This window comes from Cheilinus undulatus, linkage group 4 (assembly GCF_018320785.1).
Source record: "Cheilinus undulatus linkage group 4, ASM1832078v1, whole genome shotgun sequence".
NCBI lineage: Eukaryota > Metazoa > Chordata > Actinopteri > Labriformes > Labridae > Cheilinus > Cheilinus undulatus.
Window position 1 is genome coordinate 52,036,468 of NC_054868.1, and position 24,992 is coordinate 52,061,459.

Sequence of the window (24,992 nt, forward strand, 5' to 3'; positions counted from 1 at the left end):
CATTTATTGGTCAAATACAAAATCAAACACAGACAATACATGTAAACACGTTTTTGTGTGTGATATTTCTGTATCTTGAACATGTTAACAGTAATGTCAGATTTTTATACTGTCTAAAACTAAGGGTAACTGACTTCCTCTTTGGATACAGATCTGTTTTTATTTTGGAGGAATATTAGTAAGTTTGGGTTAATCCAAGATAATGACCTGAATTTAACAACGCAAAAAGGAATTATACTTTATTCTTTTATATTATATTATATTATATTATATTATATTATATTATATTATATTGTATTATATTATATTATATTATATTTCATGCTGTCAATAGATAAAACTGTTTAATTCAGATTAATCTTAGAATTTCTGTAACTTTGCAATGAATCATATCCTTATCATCACCTTTTAGAATATCAATATTTTGCATTAGAAACTGTTTATATGTTATTTGGTATTTTTCTAAAGTCTTAAATGGAAAAAAATCAAAGGTTTTAACTTGAACGTAACCATGGAAAAAGGAGCTTTCTATGGATTGAAAATGAAATTTCGGAACAGTCGAGAAAATAGTAATGTTTGATATTATATCATGTTATATTATATTTACAGCTGTCAAGAGAATAAATTATTTAATCCAGATTGATTGAAAATTTATGTTGTCAATTACAATTATTCCTTTCCTTATTATCAACCTTAAAATTACACAGATTTTGCATAAAAACTGTTTTATGTAATTTAAGATTTTTCCACTATCTTAAAGTGGAAAATGACGTTTTTAACTTGAATGTGCTTGCTAAGGATTGGAACTGTATAAAAAGAGCTGTAACAAGGTGAATGCTTGACACAAGGTTCAGATGACTTGGACTTGTCCACTGATCTGTCTGTTTAATTGTTTAAAGTGAGATGAGACATTAAGGAGCAGGGGTGGACTAATTCTACATCACTGTGGCTGCAGGGAGATGCTAACGTGGCTAAACCAAAGTGTGCTGAAAGGGATATGCATGTGATTAATGATGATAGCCCTTATTATATATTGTATTGCATTAAATCAAATTATTTAGATTAGATAAGATCATATTATATAATTTTATGTTACATTATTATATTATATCAGATTAAATTAGACAGAATTGAGTCATAGCGAAGTACAAAATAGCATATAATTTAGTGTTTTATATTGTTATGTATTATAAATATGTTATATTTAATCTATTTTGCCCGTATTCTTGTTTTTAGTATTGAAAATTACTGTACTTTTATTATTGAAAATACGAAATAATAATATTAGAAATGTATTTTTGTACTGCTTTGACAAAATATATACAGAGGCCCTGTTTATTCATAAATAAATGTAAAAACAAACAACAATAACAACAACCAGAAAAACTTAAAAAAAAAAAAAAAAATTAAAGTAACTAGTAAAAGTTAAAAAAAAAAAAATGTCGAACATGATTTGGGTTCTAATCACATTTATTTTTAGTAGCTTAAAAAATGGGGGGAAAAAAAATAAAAATCGCGTTTATAGGGGTTTGTCAACATTTGGTTGCATTTATTACGTGATGGAGGACTCCAATGTTAACTTAAAGAAGCAGGAGTTGGAGTTTATTTTCCAAATATCACAAAAATAAAGCCTGAACAACGTGCATGATGACTATCAAGTGGAAATGATTAAAAAAATGTGTCTGAAATTAGTCGACGTTAACCCTTTACGGTCGTCTTTGCCTGTCAGACAGCGTTGAGGGCACTCACCCTCGCTTTTCCTTCTGGGATGCATGACATTGCGGAAGGGCTATTCCTGTATCCCGACCCCTCCTCCTTCACAACAACACACCGGGGAGAGAGGAAAAAGCTCCGGCATCAACAAGCGGGGAGTCAACAGGCGGATCACAAGTCATCCGAGGTCAGAGGAGATCCACCGCGGAGATGGCTCAGGCCAACATCTCGGTGACGGAGAGCCAGTTCAGGTGTCCCATCTGCCTGGACATCCTGAAGGACCCGGTGTCCACCCCCTGCGGACACACCTACTGCATGTCCTGCATAAACAACTACTGGGACCAGGCTGACCCGGGACACTTTAGCTGCCCACAGTGCCGGGAGACTTTCAGCCCTCGGCCGGTGCTGCGGAGGAACACGGTGCTCTCCGAGGTCGTCGACAAACTCAAGCTGACCGAGACGGTGTCTCCTCCGGAGCTCTACCTGGGGGGAGTCGGCGAGGTTCCGTGTGACTTCTGCCCGGCGGAGAGCAAGCTAAGGGCGGTCAAGTCGTGTCTGGTTTGCCTGGCGAGTTTCTGCGAGCTCCACGTCCTTCCGCACCGGGAGGTCGGCACTCTGCGGCGGCACAAGATGGTGGCCGCGGTGGAGTGTCTGGCGGAGCGGCTGTGTGCTCAGCACCGTCTGGGTCTGGAGCCCGCGGGGGGAGGCTCCGAGGCCGAGGCCGCGGTGGAGTGGACCGGGGACTGCCTGCTGTGTGAGGCGGACCAGGAGGAGACTGTGCACAACGTGGACGCCCAGAGAACCAGGAGACAGGTGCAGACTCACCTCTCGTATAATACACCTAATTACTTTAATAATTAAGATTAGTACCAGTAAAATAAGTCTGTAAAGGTTGGTACAAGAAGAGAATCTTTATTCTAAGTTTTATATTTTTTATGAATATTTAACTACTGTTATTGGGGTTTACCCAAGGCCACCCACAAGGGGGGATACAGGGGAGAGCTTTCAGGGGTCCTGCCAAATCAGGGGCCCACGGGTGTCAGCAAAATCACGGCCCATTGTAAAATTAAGCTGTGATTACCATGAACATGTTTTTTACCTGACTTATAACCACTCATTTCAAAGCAACATATAATTTTAGTTATTTATGCTTTAGTATTAAGCCTTCTTAAAATGTAAAACCCCCTTTCTATGTGTTTAAAGTGCCAAAAAGGGTCAAAAAAGCGAGAGAAAAGAGATTTTAATAGAAGCAGAAATGGGTTAAATGTGGCAAAAATGTCTTTAAATTGGCAAAAATGGGTTGGAAAGGGCAAAAAGTAGATATAAATTGGCAAAAAAAGATGTTAAAGTGTTCCAATAATGGGTTTGAAGTGGCATTAATGGCTGGAAAAAGTGGTGAAACTGGATAACAAAATAGGCAAAAATTTATTTTAAGATGCAATGAAATGAGTTTAAAGGGGCAAAAATGGACAGAAAGGTGATGGAAAGGGGCTAGAGTGTGGAAGAAACTGAGTTATAGTGGCAAAAAAGGTTTTGAAACAGCAATGAGTGAAGTGTGTGGAAAAGGCTGTGAAAAGGGTTTTTGGAATTGCAGATTATCTTCAATAAATCTGCACCTCATAAGGTGTATTTACTAAACAGAAAGCTGGAGTTTTGTTTTATTTATACATCTCTCATAATGAAGGAGACGTGCATCTAAAAGTGCACGTCTGTGTTCATGCCGGAAGTGACACCAGGGGTCATGCACATCCTTGGACCCCAGAGCACAGGTGCATTCTGGGACTGCTTCCAGCGTGGACGTGGAAGTGTTTAGTTGATTCCCCCTAATGAAGTTCCATTATTGAACAGATTCAAACAAGAACTGAACAGAGGAGCTGGTTTGTACTCCTCATACAGTGTTATTATTTTGACTGAGAGCCCCTGGAAGTGAAATTTAACATTCTGTGCTTTTACTTGTAAAAGAGAACATTGGGTCTGTCAAGATTAACTGCATTAACCATGATGAATTAAGATCCACAATAAGTGCATTGATTCTTTAAATCATGATCAGTCTCATGCTTTGTTGTCCCTTTCAGCGCTCTTTGGTTTTAGTGATGGGATATTTGAAAAACTAATCATATGCAGCACCATAAGCTGGCTCCAGCTGAAACTGACCCTTATGACGGTTTAAAACAGTCTCATTGCACTATGAATATTTGGTCTGGCCTAGGCTTACAGGGAAGTTTGTTCCTTGTCTTTTTGTGTAGTAACTGTCTTTTTGTTCTCCAGCTGCAGCTCCAGGAAACACAGAGGATAATTCAGGGGAGGGTGAGGAGTGGAGAGACGGAGCTGGAGGAGTTTCAGCAGAGCTTGGAGTCACTCAAGGTGAGACACTCGCATCATTCCTAATGCCTAAGCAGGTTTAATTTGACTCCATACAGGTAGGACAGTTAGGTTTGTTTTTTAGTTTGAAATAGTCTAATTATTGTGTTACTCCAGTTAAAGTTGGACTCTTAAAATGCATCCTTTTTGCATCTGTGTGCAAACATGATTAGAACTACATGAGCTCGGTTTTATTTTTTAATGTGCAAAAATTCTGGGTGAAAAAACTGACTCAGTTTGCAGGGGCCTTTACTTGGTATCTTAAATACCCAGAATGCATTGCAAATGTAAACTCTAAACAGAGTGTAAAATATAACGGATGTGTTGGAGTTGGAGATCAATTCACTTTTGCATCTGTAAGCCTCAGTCTAGTCCAGACAAGACCAGATATTCTGGGCATGAGCCCCCATCACCACAGTGGGCTTTGGCCCCTTAAGAGCACAACTGAAGTCACGTTTTCATCTTTCTTCAGATATCACCAAAGCCAGATGTCAGTAGCAGATTTGTATCTGTGGCACTGTTATTTTAACCCTGGCATCAAGCATGCCTAACTTTATCAGGCAGAGGAAGTGGCCTATTAGAGAAACTATGATCTGATTTTTGTGGTGAGATGTAAAATAAAATCTGGGTGTTTTAGGAGTCTTTACGAGAATCCAAAAATTCTCATAGAAATGTTTCTATTTTTTGTTCCAGATTTTAAGAAGTTTTCTGCCTGTTTACCTGTTCATTTAGTGTAAAAGTAGTCTCAAAACTTCTGAATGGGCCATACTTTTGATCTCTTCCTACCAGCCATGCTTGCTCTGTTGATTGAATAAGCTGCAAATTACGCTTTGTACATACAATGATGCATTTGCATCCTGCACAGGAAATTGCCTCTTCTTCTACTCTTTCACAGTGACAAGGATGTGCTCAGGTAATGAAATGTGATATCATTTGATTTCATGTGAATCGATACTCGGGATTGCCGCTGGAATTTGGTCGGTACCTATAAAAGTACAAGATTCGGTACCCATCCCTAGTTCTTGATATTTGAAACTGACTTGCAGGCTGCAAGTGCAGAGGAGGGCTGTGCGAGGCTGTCAGTTGCCAGTTTGAGGCCAGATTTGCCTCCCTTGATGATCGTGGGGCCGTACCCTGAGTGGAGGCTCGTCCTAAAAGATTATTTGTGTGAACAGCCTCCCAGACCTCAAATCGTCCATCGCAAACATGTTTGAGAAGTAGGATTCTAGGTCGCAGTGCCTCTGACAAAGTACGCACAACAACCTATGAGAGCAGCAGTGTCACCAGCCGGATGTTAAGCTCACAAGCATAACCACAGCTGTACCGTCATCCCAGCCAGGATGTCATCCTGATTCTTTTCCTTACTTTATGATTTTTTTTTTCTGCAACTGTAACATATGCCAGGACAGCCAGCCGAGGTCTGACGGTTGGGCTGAGCCGTCTAGCGTGTGCGCTTAGACGATTTAAGGAGAAAAATCGTTTAAATCTGAGAAATCATCTTGTGTGTGGCCGGCCCTAGATGCACATCAAATCAAGTAAAATAAGATATGGGGCTGTTTCCTGTTTCCCTTTTCTCTTAGCAAATTAAAGTGTTTTCAGGGTGCAGATGGCCTTATGGTTTAAGGTGCACCCCCTTGTATGTGGGCAGCCGGGTTCAAGTCCAGAGAGTGGGTCATTTCTCTCTCATCCACGTCTCTGACTCTATCCACTGTCCTCTATGAAGGAAGGTATAAAAAGCCCCCCCAAAATATATTAAAAAAGGCTTGTTTTCAAGACAGAAAAAGACTTCTGTGCTTTCAGAGTAATGGGTAAAAAGCATTTTTTCTTCCTTCTAAAATGTATTGCTTCATGCATGGTTAAATGTATTCAATCATTTGAAATTCAAAGTAAAATATGAATCAAAATAATTATGATTTGTTTTTGCTATCATGGAGCAGCTGTAGATAAAGTAATGCTGCTGTTAAAGACATAAAGAGGCAGAGTGTAGAGAAGGGACCGTCAACTAAGTATGAAGGGCACCATTCAGAGCATCATTAACCCTAGGCTGTTTTTCTAATCAATTTTAATGGAGACAAAGAGGGAAATGAGTTCACTTTTACTTTTTTTTTTCACATCTGCCCACTGATTTCCTGTTTATCAACACTTAACTGGTAAGACTATTCAAACAGATTAGAGCTCTAAAGCATAGACACTTTGTTTAATGGGCAAAATATGGTCAGACCTCTGCAGCAGCTCTTAGCAGCTCCATCTCATAATAAATTCAAGCTGCAGTTGCGTCACCAAAGTCCGTGCCAAAATTCCACAGTCTGCAGCTGATTGATTGATCGATTGAACATGAAATGTGTCAGTTATAATAAAATGATAAGTTGAATGAGTGTTGTATGAGACTTAGGATATTTTTCTTTCCCTCCAGGACTGGATTCAGAAAAACTTGAGCCAAAACCAGCATGCATCTGTAAAATGATGTGGTTTACAGTATACTGTAGTGTGGCATGTGTTATGTAAAGCCCATGAGATAAAGTCTGACATAAATAGACTCGAATTGACATTTACGCAACTGTCCTAGCAGCACACACACACACAGGCTCGCCTTTAACATCGAGCTGACACACCCGCCCCTCTCTCTCTCTCTCTCCCTCTCTCTCTCTCACACACACACACACACACACCCACACACACACACCCACCTACCCACACACACACACACACCCACACACACCAACACACACACACACTAGCACAGAGGAGCTGTTGTATCAGTTTCCACTGTGAAGCTAAATTAAGTTTCAGTTTCTCTGCCACTCCTTCCTCCTCTCTTCCTGGAAAGCCTTTCCTCCTCCCGCTCCCCTTGTTATCGTCTCCATCCATCCAGCCTCAGTCGAACTGTTCCGGGGAAAATTATGAACCTAATAAAACGCCAGACTGAAAATGGGCTATTATCAGATGTTGGATATCGGATATTATCCTCATTGCTCAGATAATGGAGGTTAATGAATGCTGACCACAAGTACATTAAATTACCAACGATTTTATGCGGTCTGTTGCACTGATTCAAGTGTTTTCTGTAGAAAGTTTCTTCTTAAGCTTTTCTTTGTGTGTCTGGTGGGGCTGGGCAATTAATCAGAAATTAGATTAAATCGCAATTTACAAATCACAGAAGTTGCACTGTTTCTTCAACTTGAAATGTGTCAAAATATCAGTTTAATGCATGCATTTTTGTAGCAGCAGAGATTTATGCACATTATTCAAACATTCAAGTGTTTTTAGAATGCTTACAAAAATCCTCCTCTTCTTTTTTGTGTTTTTCTTTGTCAAAACAAGTGACATGAAAATGATAATCCCCTTCATTTAAAGCAATTGAAAACAAATTGGCAATATTAGCAAAAATAATTGCAATTAGATATTTTTTGTAATCATTCTGCCCTTGTTCAAGCTGATCCCAATTGATATTATATAGCCAATCACAGCTCAACACAGCAGTTCATTTAAATATGACGTACGTCTCACTTCTCTGTTTGCATTGATGCAGATGCATCATGCTGCTGCTGGCAAAGCTTCACCTCCTCCACCCCAGCCTCCTCCTTTATAGCTTAAAGCTTGTTGAACATATCTTCATTCATGCTACTATGAATTGATTGCTTCTGAAATAATTTAATTGTTTTCAAAATACATTGTCATAAATATTTCTATCCATATGGGTGTTTCTAGCCATGCATCTGTTATGCAGAACTTTGTCTGCCAAGTAAAACTATGCATTCATTTTGCAATTCACAAACTATGTGAGGGGTAGGATGAGTGTAAGGGGTGGTTTAGTGAAGACTGTAGGCTGTGGTGAACAGGTGGTGCTTGAGACGTTTTTTGAAAACGTCCAGAGATGGAGCGCTACAAATGTCTGCAGGAAGAGGGTTCCAGAGGGTGGGAGCTGCAGCACTGAATGCTCTGTCTCCAAAGGTTTCGGAGTTTGGTTTTGGGCATGGAAAGTAGGCCGGTGTCTAAAGATCGAAGGTTGCGGGATGGTGTATATGGATGGAGGAGATCAGAAAGGTACTGGGGAGCCAGAGCATGGAGAGATTTGTATGTGAGGAGGAGGACTTTGTAGTTGATACGGGACTTGATAGGGAGCCAGTGGAGGTGGATGAGGGTCAGAGTGATGTGTTGCCAGGGTCTAGTGCGGATGAGAACTCTAGCTGCAGAGTTTTGGATGTACTGAAGCCTGTCCAGGGTTTTGCTGGGAACTCCAGACAGGACTCCATTACAGTAGTCCAGGCGGGAGGTTATGAAAGCATGAATGAGTGTTTCAGCCACAGAATCAGGGAGTGAGGTTATAATATAGAATGACTTATTGCTTGATTATATTGAAAAATACATAAGATTAGGAACCTAATAATAAATCACATATTGAATCAAATTAGAGAGTAAAAATATCGCAGTTAGATTATTTTTGCAGATCATTCAGCCCTAGTGTCTGGTAAAGATTAGAGACAGCATACTCAACTAGATAAAAATTGCAATTTCAGCTGAAATTGCATGGTGATGCTGAGAGCTGAATGGTGGAAGAACTGCTGAAATTCGCCCAAAGCACAAAAATAGCTGAAAATAGCATAAAAAATAGCATAAAATGGCATAAAAGTAGCTGTAAAAGGCATTTAGTAGCAAAAAATTGATAAAATAGCTGACAGTAGCCCAAAAAACAACTGAAAAAGCCTTAAAATAGCTGAAAGTAGCTTAAAAGTAGCTAAAAATAGCATTAAAATAGCTGAACATAGCCTAAAAGTAGCTGAAAATAGTGGAAAAATAGCTGGAATTAGCATAAAAGCTGAAGAGTGGAATACCTGGTTTGTGAAGAAAATGAAATCATTTCTCAAACTATAGAATTTAGTTAACAAAAATCTCTGTCTTATTGACAGAGTAGCCACTTGTGTCTAAAGGATAAAATAGGCAAAAACTAGGAAAAAAATGGTATTAATGACAAAAGGTAGCTTATGGGTAAACATTGGGAGAAAAAATGGTGAAAAGGGGCAAAAATGGGATAAAAGTGGGAAAAATGGGTAAAAAGTTCCATAAGTGTCAAAATGGGTAAAAGAAAATGAAATAAAAGTAGGAAAATTGTGGTATTTAATGGCAAAAGGGAGCTTAGATGGGCGAAATAGCTGAAGTTTGTCTACGTTTTAAAGCAAAAATGAAGTCTGTATGTATGTGGAAGTGAGCTGAAGTTATAAGCCTTAGAAGTTGAAACAGTCTTAGAGGATGTAAAGAGCTGGTGTATCTGAAACAACGTTATTTTAGTTTTAGAAAAAGCAAAATAGTTAAAAAAGTATAGATAGTATAAAAAAGTATTATAGACAGTTGAAAAGAGCACAAGAAGCTGAAGAGTATGATAGTAGAATAGTGAAAATAGCCTAAGAAATACCAAAGTTATGAGGGGTTGAGGAAAGTGCAGATTTGTGAAATTTTTCCATCTGTTTAACATTGTTAAATAAAGTTAAATATTTTAAAAATGATAAAAGTTAGAAAAGAGAAAAGATATAACAGTTGAATGACGAAGAACTGAATTTTTTTTTAAAGTTTAAACGGTGTCAATACGACAAAGTATGAAGGAGGAGATAGCCGGCGCGGAAGAAGACGAATAATAAACAAAATGGCAGACACAAATATCAGTAGTGTGGATGCTCAGCATGAAAAAAAGAGGGCTATTATTAGATGTTAATGAAATAAAGACCAATATTTGGAAGCAATATGTAGCTGCAGACAAAGGTTTTGAATCTGTGATGCAGGCCAGGTCACTGTTTTTTTGCACAACTGCAAACCCAACATATTACACAACTACTGGTCATTTTATTTCTTATAAGGATCACAGTCACTTAACTGTGAGCTTCATGCTCTTCCCATATAAACTTTGTCCTCCTCTTTTATTTTTCTGTGTTTGTGTTTCAGGTGTCAGCCTCGGCCGTGTTGGAGGACAGTGAAGCTCTGTTTGCAGACATGGCTCTTCGTCTGGAGAAAACCAAAGCAGAGGTGAGTAGCAGGGCCTGGAGGTACAGACAGCAGTCTTTGCAAAGATTGAGGAAAATTCAAGTGGTGCCATTGAATTTGGAAAACCATTAGATACTCTGCAGGTTGCATTGTGGTACAATGGTTAGCTCTGTCAGACTGAACAGACAGGTCCTTTTTGTTTGGAGTTTGCATTTTCTTTCTGGTTCTGTTCCGTGATTCCACCCTTTCTGTTGGGTTACCAGCATACCTGTTGATCCTAAAGGTCTTCGAGTAGCCAAAAGAATCATCACTTCTTATGCAGCAGCTGTAATTGAATCACAAAGCATGCCATGTCAACGTGCCCCATGGATTTCCAGAGGAATTTCATGGCTGTTTCTGCAAATAATGTCACAAAAAGCACGTGGATGACCTTAGAGGAGCAGACAGCACCAAGAAGTGTTCAAGCTTGTTTCACAAAGAATGGCTGCAGGGGAACATCTGAGCAGAGCTGGATCAATATGTGTCAAGTAGAAAATTTAAAGACTATAATAGTCACAGTGGCATCCACAGGAAAGGTTGAAAATGGTCCGACCTGGTGCTCACACCCCAGCCTTTCGAGTAATTGTACGGTTGACCGTGGAAACCCAAGAATAGTCAGGGTTTACTGTGCCAAAGCCTACCAAACTATTCTGAACCACACTAGATACTTTGGTGGAAACATACCCATTGACTGACTGACGGCCAGTCCTGCCCAGAAACAGCTGGGACTGGCTCAAGCCCTGGCAACCCTGCACAAGACAAGTGCTATAGATGATATATACATGGATGGATTTGATACTCAACTATATTCATGTATAAAACTCAATTACAATAACCACACATGCATGTGACATACAGAATCCATTGCACAATCAACACAGGTGAGTACAGCTTGTAAGACTTAATGGCTATTGCATGACAAAGAAGTCATAAATAATGTTCCATCCATCCATCATCTATTCCTCCATCCACCATCCATCCATTCATCCATCCATCCACCCATCCATCCATGCAAGTCAAGCAGGTCAACCCAGACATCTCCTTCCTCATCAACACTTTCCAACTCCTTCTGGGGGATTCTGAGGAGTTGCCAGACCAGACAGGATGTATAATCCCTCCAGTGCATACTTGGTCTTCCTCGAGGTCTCCTCCCTGCTGGACATGCCTAGAAAACCTCCAAAGCAGGGTGCCCAGGAGGCATCCTGATCAGATGCCCAAACCACCTCAGTTGGCTCCTTTTAGCTCAACTCTTAGCTCCCTCTGGATGTCTAAACTCCTCACCCCATCTCTAAGGCTGAGCCCAGACACCCTACGGAGAAAACTCATTTCAGCCGCTTGTATCTGCGATCTCATTCTTTGGTAATTACCCAGGATTCATTACCATAGGTGAAGGTTGGGAGTTAGATCGACCGATAAATGAAGAGCTTTGTCTATCGGCTGAGCTCCCTCTTCACCACAACAGTCAGGCACAACGCCCACAGTACAGCTGACGCTGCACGAATCTGCCTGTCAGTCTCATTAATGAATATTGTTAACATTTTAAAATGCTTTTAGATTATATAACATATTATTTCTATAATATCAAAGGTATAACTACTTGTGCTTTGCAGGTTCGAGCAAGGCTTGAAGCGAAGGAGCGAGCGGTGGTTGGGAGAGCCGAACGAGACATCGAGATGCTAGAAAAGGATCTGGAGGAGCTCAGGAGGAGAGACGAGGAGATCACTCAGCTGCTGCAGACGGAGGACAATGCTCATTTCTTACAGGTGAGGGTGGAGAAAGAAGGGAGGTATTAGTGAAAACAAAGAGGGCAGAAAAATGTTGGAAAATGGAGAGTTTAAGGGTTGTCGCAGGGAAGGGAGGATGCTAAATAGAAGGACGGATGTTGACACAAACCAAATGCTTTAATAGGTACACCTTTCCAACTGCCATTTCATACCATCCATGATAACACCAGTGCATATTTATTTAACAATTTAATAAGTGTTTTAGCCTGATTTTATGTGAAATCTAGGACCCCCAGGTTGGGAACTTTTGGCCTAAATATATGCTCAACTGGTTGATACATTTATCTACTTGCTAACATGGCCTGTGAGTCAAACACTCTATTTAGAGCAAAGCAATGACATATGATGCATTTATGTTCCCTTGCATAGCACAAAGCCTGCAACAACGACACAAGCGTAAGCTCCTCCACTGTTTGTAGCAGTAGATTCATATTAAGACTAAGGGAGTCTGTCATCAGGGACAGTAGCTCATTTGAGAAGAAGGGCTGAAATGCCCTTTAAATGTCATATAAATGCTGTTGCCTGCAGGTCAACTGTCGTATGTGTGTTTTTTTACAAATTTCCTATACATGCTCAAACTAATTCTAGACAGAGGAGTTGAAACAAGTCCACCTAAACAAGCTAGATGGTAAAAATACATTCATGTGTATGTGACGCCGCCAAGCCAATCATAAAAACCTGAAATGAAAGACTTGGGCATGTTTTGACTATTCTCACATCACTGTATTTGCACTTTCAATTACATGCAGGATGTGTGCACTTTTTCCACCCTGCACAGGAGCAATTATGACCCATTCCATCTAATAATGCATCCTGGAGGCCATTAGAAATCACTAGAGTGCACGCGCAGAAACGTCTTAGGAGATTAGTGCGTGGATGAAAGACGGAGCAGGAAGAGAGGATGAAGGGAGAGAATGAGTCAGCGGAAATAGACCGCTCACCTCTAAGTGCTATTTTCAAATTTAATTGTATGAGGAATTAGCAGAGTGAGGGATGCTGGGATGTATTTTCCACCCTCTCTCTCTCTCTCTCTTTATCGACCAAGGCGGCTCCACTGCTATGTGTTGCTCTAACCACGGGTCGGCACTCCAGAGCTCTCAGCCTGCCCACAGAGGCCTTCAGCGGCGCCAGGAGAGCGCTGTGCCACCTCCGCAGCCGGATGGAGGAGGTCTGCAGGGAGGAGGTGGACAAGATCAGCCGGGCAGGTACGACAGGTGACCTACAGGATGGCTGGAGAGGTGTCATTGCACTTCTTGAGATCCGCCAATGTGCCATTGAGCAAGGCAGCTGAGCTTTGACATGAGAAAGCTGTGTGCATGTGCATATAAAAACTGGATTTTCCCTTGAGAGATTAAAAAGTTATAATTCTTTATCATCTTCTATCTACTCTGTTTGATTCTGGGATTCTGCTTCTTCTCCCAGTGAATGAGAACTACGTGTCTGGAGGTGCAGAGTGTGTAAAAGGTAAGCTAAATAAACATTATATACACAAACAAACAAACACCCCCCTTATGTGACAGTGTCAGGTCTGAGATGACCCATTTTTTTCAGGCTTTAGGTTTTGACATGACATCTAACACTGCGAGAGACAGTGGGAGTGTTAATTATTGATGCTGCAGAGGTCAGAGCTACAACACAGTCTGGATCTGATCCAGCTCTGCTCCGTTAACCTCACTTTAGTTTGAAACACTTAGACTCAGTCAAGTTGTGTGAAGCCTAGCATTCACTGAAATGTCTTTAAAATCTCATCTATGCCCCACATGAGGAGAAATATGGGCCCATATGAACTAGCAGGATGGGAGAGTTCTCACTGAAGATTGTTCACAGCGTACCAATAAAAAAGAACATTATTTTATTGATAAAATCTGCATTTCAACACAAGTGAAATAGCATTCCTATGTATTTTATTGGGAAGGTGCAGAGAACTTGAAACCTCAGCATGGTCAACAGGCTGCAGGCGGTAAGTGTAAAAATGTGGGTTTTTCTGGTAATTTCTGGTGAACTGACCCTTTAACGCCGACTGGAAAATCAAACCACTTACTAACACCTGTGCTATACTAACAACCCAGCTGGATTAATCAAGTCCATGTAGAGCAAAAGAAAATCTGGTTTCCACACACTACGTATGCTAATACGGAAGAGGATCAGGACCAAAAAACACATTTTGAGACTTTTTTTTTTTTTTGCTTGTGAAAAAAACTCAGAGTTCTGAGAATAAAGTTAGAATTCTGAGATTGAAGTCAGAGTTCTGAGATTAAAGTTAGAGTTCTGAGATTAAAGTTAGAATTCTGAGATAAAAGTCAGAGTTCTGAGATTAAAGTTAGAGTTCTGAGATTAAAGTTAGAATTCTGAGATAAAAGTCAGAGTTCTGAGATAAAAGTCAGAGTTCTGAGATTAAAGTTTGAATTCTGAGATAAAAATCAGAGTTCTGAGATTAAAGTCAAAATTCTGAGATTACAGTCAGGTTTCTCGGATTAAAGTCAGAATTTTGAGATTAAAGTCAGAATTATGACTGATGTAGCTCCATTATAATAGTGATCATTATTTAGTTGAGTAAACTGGAAGTATTCAGTGTATTTTTAAAGTCTGATAAGCAGTTACTCTTTCCACCCACATTGTTAGCTGGTAGTTTAGTCTTCATTTATTCTCTCATATCTGTATAAGGACCTTAAGCACTCAACAAATTTAATGAGGATCGACTCATCGCCTTCATGTTATCTGTTCTTCACCACATGAAAGAATTTAAAGGAATCTTCTTCTCACATGGAGTGAATGGTGCTCTACCTGCTAATGCTGCATGCATGTATGTTTGTGTATGAACAAGCTTTCACTACTCAATGCAGAATCAATCAAGGATCAATGCAGTCATGGGAAATTCCATCTAAGTGGGCTCTTTCTCTGTCACTCAGCCTGTTCATTTCCTGCAGCTATTTTCCACATCATTGCCTGTTTTCTTTGTCTTTTGTGCTTTTTATTTCTCCATTTGATTCTTGCATTGCATTTATTGCTGAAATGTTAATAAAAGTACTTAACGCTGCGTTTCCTGTCTTCTCTCATGTTTTTCCTATCAGCAGTGCCAGCAACGTTCCCTCTGTCCTCTTTGTCTCTGCAGCCGGCTGATCAGAGGATGAGGGCAGTTTTCCTCAGGTGTAAGTTCCCTTTTCTCTCTTTCTCTGTTGCTTCCATCTACTGAGACCACCCTGTATGCCATTCCCCTACTTAGTGAGGTTTCAGCCCTTAAGGGGTAGAATCATATGGTTTGTGTGGCTTTTTTTTTTTTTACCAGTTTCCTGCTGAAAATGCTCAAATTCCTATGAGATGGAAGGTGCTAGAGACACTCAAAGCACCAGTTTCACTGGAGATCCTTTTAACAATCTTCCAAGGAAACGTGAACCGTGATAAGTCTGATGGTGATGGTTCAAACATGTCCCTCATCTGCTGAGCCCTGGTTAGCAGGCCTGCATTCATCGTAATCTGGGTTGGGGGTCATTGTCCTTGCTGTCTAAAATCACCTCTCTTACTAAGGCCCATCTCCCCTGATTGCATTATAGCAAATTAAGTTGTAGGTCGTCTGTCATGTGTCTTAAAAACAAAAAACTCGCTGACGTTGCATCAGGTCTTGAAGATAAAAACATGGCAACGTTTCATCTGGTTTAAATGAGTTAAGGAAAGGAAAAGCAATATTTGAAAGGCCACAGTCTTCCCAGCCTAAGTCAGACTGACTTGTAATTTGACACACAAGTCCACATTAGTATGACCTATAAATAATCTATGGACTGTTAACATTTACCATGATAGGTTTCCACCTCTTTTATTTTTTCTTAGATCACATTATTGGACATTTTTTCTAAACCATAGGACTAATTCGTAACAAATTTTCTGTGGATACTCTTTGAATAATGCTTATTTAAAATTGCTCTAAGCTTGGTGATATCTTGGTGCACGTCTTCATGTGACTAAGGATAAGCTCAAAAACTGGGCTGACAGATTTTAACCAAAATGGCCTTATTGATTCATGAATTTGGGCATGGACTATCATGTATTTGTTTATAACTCAAGAGGCTTTTGGTCAGTTCTGATGAAACTCTCTGGAGAAATTTAGAGCTCTGCCCTGGACATACACAACAAAAGTCAGCTTGATGGTAGCACTGTAACTCAGAAGCAAAGTAATCTTTATTTATGAGGCCATGCCTTTCACAACCTTTAGCCCAAAACATAGGGTCATGTCATGTAGCGCCTCAGTTGCCTTCCCCAACCAACTCCCCACCAGCTACAGCTTGGCCCGATGCTTGATTTCTTTTGAATTTGAATTAGAATTTCATTTTCTGTGCTCTCAGACAGAGCTGCTACTACAGCAGCCAAAATAGAAAAACAGCTGTTCTCTCAGGAAAACACTCCAAGCAGCCGGTCACACTGGGAATAAAGCAGCAGCGTAAAGTGCCACAGTGCAGAGCATTTATGCACATGTGGCCTATATTTGGATGGGTTTGTTCATAGAAAATATATGAAGAGGATTGTTTAGATGCACATCGGACGACGCCGGTGGGTTTTGGGATTTGGTTATATTGAATTGAAATACAACACACAAGTCCAGCTCAGTTTGCTCTACAAAAAAAACCCCTTTTACCATTAAAGTCTGCCATGGCAGATTTCCAATATTTACTTACTTACTGACTCATAAGGGGCACCATTGACATTAAAATATGTGATCCCCAAAACTGGATGGACTGATATTCACCAGAATATGCATGCATGCTTTGGGGACAAGTTTTTATCAAAATAGATTCCATATTGATTGTTGAAAGTGAGCGCGGCCTTTCACCTTCACTCATAACTCAAAGAGACTTTTTCTGATCTCAATGAAACTCACTGGAGACGTCTTTAGCTGTCTTTCAAACATGCATACCAGGTTTTGTTTGAATCTAATGAAGTCAAGATCAATACTCAACTCAACTCAACTCAACTTTATTTATAGAGCACTTTAAATACAAACAGAGTTTGAGCCAAAGTGCTGTACAGCAGGAAAATTTAGAACAGAATTAGACAAGAATTAAGAACATATGGAGCACACCAAATGATAAGATAAAAACGTGGCAGAAAAATTAGAAGACAGATTAAGAAAGTTGTAGCACATTTGTGTCTGGACAGCACAAACATGTTATACACAGACTTCCGCAGCCATTATTGGATGGAGTCATGGCCGAGAACCCCAGCTACCACAGAGAGCAGCATGCCAGCAGCTGCAACAGCCAATAACATACACTCATAAACAGACAGACGTAGATTCATACATCACGCATATTCTTACACAAACGACAGGTTAGCAAAATTGGTTAAAACTTAAGGAGGCAGAAATCACCTTACGAGACGGCGAGAGAATAAAGGTGGGTTTTTAAGTGTTTTTTAAAACAGTCCAGAGAGCCAGCAGATCTAATATGTAATAGTACAACTTTGAGTCAATCTGCTCAAACTGCTGCAGACATTGCAATGATGACACTAGTGTTTGGTTGCTCTCACTGTCTTTAAACAGAATGAAATCTGCTGAGTTTTTCAGCCTATTGAACTCTAAAACTAACCTGTAGCTGTTTGCTTCTCTAAAGGCTGGAACCTTCAAATTGCCACTTGCTGCTCTCTATTTCTCTCTGTGTTTGACCCATTTCCCTCCACCCTGCTCTCTTTATTTTCCCCATGCTTCCGGTTCACAAGAGAAGAAAGAGTCCTGCTGGGATATCTGAGAGCCCAGTCTGGATCCTCATCAATGATTTACAACAATCATACTGTATTTATGACATCCAAGTCCGCCACTAAGACCGGCGTTTTGTCTCGACAGATACAGCTGAGCTGACAAGCTGACGGAGTACAATCACCTTGTCAGGCTTTAATGATTCATTAGGTCAGAGGAAGATTAAGGCTGTATGTGTTATCCATCCTGCCTCTGCCAAAATGTCAATGGAAACACTAGATGTCTTAACATTTATTGGTCAGGCTTCGGAAAACTCCCTCACAAACTCTTCTGAACCTTATCAGACTTTTGCCTGGTTATTAGTTGAGTCCAGAGGAGATGGTAGTGTTTCTATCCTTGCATTTACAGTGGGTGCGGAAACTATTTAGACCCGCTTAAATTTTCATTCTTTGTTAATTTGCAGCCATTTGCTAAAATCATTCAAGTTGATTTTTTTCACCCCATTTTGACAGAAAAACACAGAATTGTAGACATTTTTACAAATTTATTAAAGAACAAAAACTAAAATATCACATGATCACAAGTTTTCAGACCCTTTGCTCAGTATTGAGTAGAAGCACCCTTTTGTGCTAATACAGCCATGAGTCTTCTTGGGAATGATGCAACAAGTTTATCCACCTGGATTTGGGATCCTCTGCCATTCCTCCTTGCAGATCCTCTCCATTTCTGTCAGGTTGGACGGTGAACGTTGATGGGCAGCCAGTTTCAGGTCTCTCCAGAGATGCTCCATTGGGTTTAAGTCAGGGCTTTGACTGGACCATTCAAGAACAGTCATGGAGTTGTTCCTATACCACTCCTTTGTTATTTTAGCTGTGTGCTTAGGGTCATTGTCTTGTTGGAAGGTGAACCTTCAGCCCAGTCTGAGGTCCTGAGCACTCTGGAAAAGGCGTTCTTCCAGGATATCTCTGTACTTGGCCGCATTCATCTTTCCTTCAATTGCAACCAGTCGTCCTGTCCCTGCAGCCGAAAAACACCCCCACAGTATGATGCTGCCACCACCATGCTTTACTGTTGGGGTTGTATTGGGCAGGTGATAAGAGATGCCTGGTTTTCTCCACACATACCGCTTTGAATTAAGGCCAAAAAAATAAATCTTGGTCTCATCAGACCAGAGAATCTTGTTTCTCATAGTCTGGGAGTCCTTCATGTGTTTTTTGACAGACTCTATGTGGGCTTTCATGTGTCTTGCACTGAGGAGAGGCTTCTGTCGGGCCACTCTGCCATAAAGCCCTGATTGGTGGAGGGCTGCAGTGATGGTTGACTTTCTAGAACTTTCTCCCATCTCCCCACTGCATCTCTGGAGCTCAGCCACAGTGATCTTTGGATTCTTCTTAACCTCTCTCGCCAAAGCTCTTCTCCCCCAGTTGCTCAGTTTGGCCGGACAGCCAGCTCTAAGAAGAGTTCTGTTCATCACAAACTTCTTTTGTTTAAGGATTACGGAGGCCACTGTTCTCTTGGGAACCTTAAGTACAGCAGAAATTTTTTTGTAAATTTAGCCAGATTTGTGCCTTGCCACATTTCTGTCTCTGAGCTCTTCCTTCGACCTCATGATTCGACCTCATGATTCTCATTTGCTCTGACGTGCACTGTGAGCTGTAAGGTCTTATATAGACAGGTGTGGGCCTTTCCTAATTAAGTCCAATCAGTTTAATTAAACACAGCTGGACTCCAATAAAGGTGTAGAACCATCTCAAGGATGATCAGAAGAAATGGACAGCACCTGAGTTAAATGTACAAGTGTCACAGCAAATGGTCTGAATACTTATGGCCATGTGATATTTCAGTTTTTATTTTTTAATAATGCAAAGATGTCTACAATTCTGTGTTTTACTGTCAAAATAGGGTGCCGTGTGTACATTAATGAGGAAAAAATCAACTTCAAGGGTTTTAGCAAATGGCTGGAAATTGATAAAGAGTGAAATTTTTAAGGGGGTCTGAATACTTCCTGTACCCACTGTATAATGGCATGGCCAACTGTGTTGAAAGACAATGATTTGTAGAAGTGTTCCTGAGCCATGCAGGGATTTCCAGTACAGAATCATGCCAGTTTTCCGTGCAGTGGTACCTGAGGGACCAAAGATCACAAGTACCCAATACTGACCTTCAGCCTTGTCCCTTGCTCACAGAGATTTCTCCAGATTCTCTGAATCTTTTGATAATATTATGGATTGTAGATATTCAAGATATTCAAAGTCTTGACAACTTTATTTTTAGGAACATTTTTCTCATTGTTAGACTCTTTTTTTAATGCAGATTGGTGAACCTCTTCCCACCTTGAATCTGGGTTCCTGTGACACTGCCACCTGAATGACCCTTAACACTGAGTAAAGTTCACTCCGTTCAAAATACAGAATATCAATTTTTTTCGAGAAACTATATCCACAGTCCCATCTCTTTAAATAGCTGTTAGGACACCAGGTATGTGTATTAATGAACCTGCCTGTCTACTTCACTGTGGGAGCTCCCTGTACATTTTTTCTAAAACCCTTCATTCCTTAACTTTTATTCTAATCCTAATCCACCTTCGTGGTGTCCTTTCAGGTTCCAGTCGACTGTCCTTGGACCCAGACACAGCCCACCCAACTCTGGTTCTACTGGAGGGTCCTCAGGGTGCCCACTGTGGCGAGGAGCCCCAGTCCTACCCCCCTCACCCTCAGCGTTTTGATTCAGTGGCCCAGGTCCTGTGCAGGGAGGGCCAGTTTGGTGGTGCCAGCTACTGGGAGGTGGAGTGGAGGGGTGGTGGATGGGTCGACATTGGCGTCACATACAGAGGAATCGGACGCAAAGGTGGTGGGAAACCCTGCCTGCTTGGGAGAAACGAGAACTCTTGGCGGCTGAGGTGTACTCATGCTGGATACGCTGCGTGGCACGATAACCGTAAAACCACTGTGGCTGCGCCGCCCTGCCCGAGGATCGGCGTGTTCCTGGAGCGGCAGAAAGGAACGTTGTCCTTTTACAGCGTGTCGGACACTGTCGTTCTTCTTCACACCTTCCGCTGCCCGTTCACTCAGCCGCTGTACCCAGCGTTTCGCCTGGACCTAGACACCACCCTGCTCATCTGCCCCCATGAAAGAGGCAATGGGAGCCCAACTTAACACTACACCACCTTCATTTTATATCAAACCACAGCAGTAAGGGCGGTCCTCTCTGCTTACAAATATAAACCGTTGGGGTGAACTAGGCTCAGAGTTTTGTCAGTTGAATCAAAAACTTCAGCTATAGTTATATAATTTTTTCTGCTCTTGAGCAGCCTCTTTAAGTCTCACGTTTCTATGAGTTTACCAATAACAAAAACTTCTTCAAATATTTTCTTAAAACATACTAATTTAAAGAATTAAACCATAGAAGGATTTAGCCAGCAAGGAAGCATAAATTAGCAGCAGCCTGGCTTGCAGCCCCTAAAGCCTCACCGTTTTGGATTAAGAGAGAAACCACTCCATTGCTCCATACATTTTTTTTGTACCATTTGGCTTGTAAGTCTTTTCTTATCACCTCTCTTGTAATTTTACCATTGCACTTAGTCAACACTGGAGCATCCCTAACTGAAAAACCATGCAATGCACCTGCAAAAAACAAGCACCAGCCCTGTCTGCATCCCCATTAAAAACAGGCACCAAACGTGGTGACATCTCTCAAACTTCTTTCAAACTGATTTTCCCACTGTGCTTATGTACAGTCAATTGCATGCATTTTAGGCATGTAGGGCACTAAGGATCCATCACAGGGCCCAATGTGCCACAACCCGAGGCTGGAGAGTGGTCAGAGTCAAGCTCGAAACATGTTGGCAAATGTGTCAATGGGCAGCCAAGGTCAAGCTTGGTGCCGTTTCTTCTGTCTGGGCCTTTTTACCCATGGTGACATGCCCAGAGACCACCGCTGGCTTTTGAGCCCTTAGAACATCAACAGCACAACCAAGGGAAACCTCTCTACTTGCCGGACAGTACCTTAAGCTGTGCTTACTCGCCACATCCACCCCTTGCTCCACTCAAAGGTGTGGACTTTGTTCTTTGTTTGTAGTCTTGAAGTGGGGTGTCAGTTCACCACAAGGTTAATTTGCTAAATAGTGTATCACTGTTAACTTTGTGAGCATGCTTTTGACAAAATGAGGGGGAAAAGCTGTTAAATAGACACTGTGAGCCTTTTAGATCATGGCTAATTTGCCCTTGTTCATTTGTATTATGAGTGGCTGTTGCACATAGCGTGCTGAGATACATGAGCTAAGAAGCTAGCAGTGCCTTTTTAACAGCTTTTCATCCTCATTTTGTTGAAGACATGCTTTTAAAGTCAATGGAGAATACTTAACATACACTTTCTGAGAAGAAGTTTATATTTAAAGTAAATGCTTGGATTCAACTGACAAAATGTGAGAAAGTTCAGAGTCATCCTGACTGATAGGAATTGTGAACTTTTACAGGTTGGCCCAAATGAGCACTATAAAACACTACTTTGGAAGTTGCTGGTGCAGAAGAACAAATCAGAAAGTAGCTTAACTGTCAGGAGTCTTTTCCTTTGTCATACATGTCTGTTTGCTTTTTCTCTCTTTATGAATGTTTCTGCATCAGGCTTAGCTTTATGGTACACACTGTAGCTAAATTTAACCACTATGCATTTTCCACCTAACAAATTATGAATCGTAATATCAGGACATACACAGGTGTTTCTAATAATATCACTTCTGTACAAGTGATATTAAGAGAGGGGAAGTGATCAAAATATCTTTAAGTTTGAACTGAAGGAGCTTTTGTTTTGTATGTTTTTACTACAAGAGATGGTACCTGAAATCGCACTGAACAACCCTAGCTAAAGTATTCACCCCTATTTGTGTTTAATATTGTTTTCTTTGACCCAAGCACCTTTTTAAATACCAGAGGAAGGGTTTTTTACACCTAATGACATGAATATGAAGCACCTGTGACTACTTGAATACTTAACAGCTTAAGATTTTTCACTGCAATGTCATGAAAGAAACCTAGCTTGATTTCTCTGAATGAAAAATGACCTCAGCTTCAAATTTAGATAAAATAAAGGCCATATGTAGCATTTTTGGGATGGTTTCTGTTTTATGTAGCTATAAGAGTTTTTTGTTGTTAACGTGGACCAGGTTATGCTAATAAAAAGCTCATTTGTGTTTAAAGAGTAACTAAACCCCAGGGTTTCATCAGGGGTGCATCTACCCTTTAATTTGAAAAAAAGCTGCCTTTAAAAAGTCAATATCACTGAGTCAATGCTGCTTTTGAGGGTTTGATTATTCACCATAATGTCATCACCATTCAGGGCAGACTTAGCTAACGCAGTGTAAATGATGGTATACAATAATTTATGACACAGGTTTGTATGATACCCTAAAATTCCACATACTCTGTGTAGCTTTTTGCAGATTTATAGTCTTGCAAAGTGATAGACTGGACAGATACGTCTGTCATTAGCCAAATTAAGTTAAAATATCACTAACTACTAGTATAAAGATACAATTATTTATCAAGATTAGGTCTCCTCAGGTCTCCTGTCAAAGTGGAGAATGACAGTGTCCTTTTCCCACCTTGTTGTGAAGTGCTTCAAGGGATCCTGGGATGATGAGTCCATCATTTTTGATGGCTCTTTGTTAGAAAAAATCCCACAAATCTACAAAACTACCACGTAGGCCATGCCTTTGTTTCCTACATGGCCGGTCCCAACACACATAAGCAATGACCGCCAGTGGAGCAATTAGCTCAGATGTAGCTATAATATCAGATGCTATTGGCCCATAATGTCTGGGACAGAGAGAACATTTGTCCAATCAACCTTCAAGAATTATTTTAAAGGTCCTTCCTTTCCCAAACACAGACTATGGACGGTTGCCCGCATGGATGGGAAATGTATGTAATGGGTATGAGAAACAGTCTATCTCGCATGTAAGGTTAGCAAACACAATATTTGCACACACTCTGGTGGTTGGCTTCAGATTCCCACTGTGTCTATTTTGAGAGCTAAAATCAGAGTTGCTGAAGAAGTGGGCGGTCACTGTTGATACATCAGCCACCTGCCAGATCAGTCAATAAAAAAATTATCTGCAATGGGTGGGTTTCAACTAGTAAAAGGCAGCAGCTATGCGCATTTCAAACACAAAGTGTAGACTAAACAGCACTAAATACTCTCATACACAGGTTTTCATTTTATAATAGTGGTCTGAAGTTTATCTGCTCTTTATATATGTGTCTATCAAAGAACCAAAGTCAGGCTAGATTATCCTGCCATTTCCACTCTTCATGCTAAGCTAAGCTAAACAAAGCAGCTGCTAGCACTGATCAAGTTCAATCTGCCGAGTTTTGGAGTTTAGAAAGAGAAAGTAAAATGTATTTCTCATTTTCATCTTTAAAATATCTGTGTCAGTAAATAACTAAACATCAACATATTCTGAAGTTAGAGTTTAAAAGGCTCCTTCCTTGAAATAACTCCAATGTTTGCCTCAGCTATGCTAATGCCAACATAATCACCCAATATTTAATGATCAATAAATTTAAATATACACTGTTATTTACTACTAACATGCACAATGCATGCTTCGAATCTATAATACTACAACCACATATTAACAAATCTTAACTTTGTTTTTAATTTCCTCGTAAAGTTGAAAGTGTGACTTGCTGCAACTTTTAAGCATTAGTCGGCAAAAATGAAGACAGGATGGGAGTTTTATAGAAACAAAAATATATTTAAATAAAATAAGGACCTGAAACTTTGTCATAGAGGTCTTTTAAATTATCAAAGGGATTTATTGTAGCATCAAAGTGGGAAAAGATCCACTTTCTGTGCTAATTAAAGGATCATCAGTCTGATTAGATGCCATACTGTTGCCACAGATTTATTTGATTATTATTGATTTGTATTTTTGAGGATTTTTTTTTAATACCAAGTGCATTATTCCTCAGCTGTCAGTCTGTAAAGTCTGTACATTTTTGTCCGGTGTTGTTTTTCTGTTTTCTCTCTGTGATTTAGTTACTGTGACTTTTTATGAAACTGTAAAAATGTTTTGTGATTGTCTGAGTGTTGCTTGAAGTTGAGGTCATGACTTGCAGTAAACTGACCCAGTGGGACTGAAAATGACCGTCTGAGGCTGATTTATAAATATTAGAGCATGCTAAGAAGGTTTTAAATGGGAGGTCTAAGCAGAAGTTAGACTTTCTTGTTTTTTTCTGAGTTAAAGTTATGTACAATAAACAATTTCCTAATATAGTTTTCCATTTCATACAATTACTTGACCTACATTTTTCAAAGTATTTTCAAAGACTACATTTCAAAACCAGACATAGTTGTACTAAAAGAGGACTCTCAATCCTTGATGTTCTTATATTATTGGAGATATTTTTCAATCTAACCCCTCATGACCTTGTGTTTAA

General features: G+C 40.2%; 1 protein-coding gene across 2 annotated transcripts; it reads left to right on the forward strand.

Moving 5' to 3' along the window:
- Positions 1–1,476: 1,476 nt before the first annotated feature.
- On the forward strand, positions 1,477–24,992 carry LOC121508238 (E3 ubiquitin/ISG15 ligase TRIM25-like). Of its 2 annotated transcripts, none has more exons than XM_041784948.1 (9): positions 1,477–2,526; positions 3,982–4,077; positions 10,009–10,089; positions 11,697–11,849; positions 12,916–13,075; positions 13,293–13,334; positions 13,786–13,830; positions 14,945–15,019; positions 20,155–24,992. In XM_041784948.1, the coding sequence occupies exons 1-9, from the start codon at positions 1,924–1,926 to the stop codon at positions 20,706–20,708; spliced, it is 1,809 nt and encodes a 602-aa protein (XP_041640882.1). In that variant the 5' UTR covers positions 1,477–1,923; the 3' UTR covers positions 20,709–24,992. The 2 variants fall into 2 exon arrangements, with proteins under 2 accessions (XP_041640882.1, XP_041640881.1); XM_041784947.1 differs by having other exon boundaries at positions 1,478–2,526; positions 14,942–15,019.

Bases quoted from the DNA above. Each gene is read 5' to 3' on its own strand.
- LOC121508238 (XM_041784947.1), top strand. From the start codon at position 1,924: ATGGCTCAGGCCAACATCTCGGTGACGGAGAGCCAGTTCAGGTGTCCC. The intron at 13,076-13,292 runs GTACGACAGGTG...TTCTTCTCCCAG, and splicing joins GGACAAGATCAGCCGGGCAG to TGAATGAGAACTACGTGTCT. The intron at 13,831-14,941 runs GTAAGTGTAAAA...TTTTCCTATCAG, and splicing joins TGGTCAACAGGCTGCAGGCG to CAGTGCCAGCAACGTTCCCT.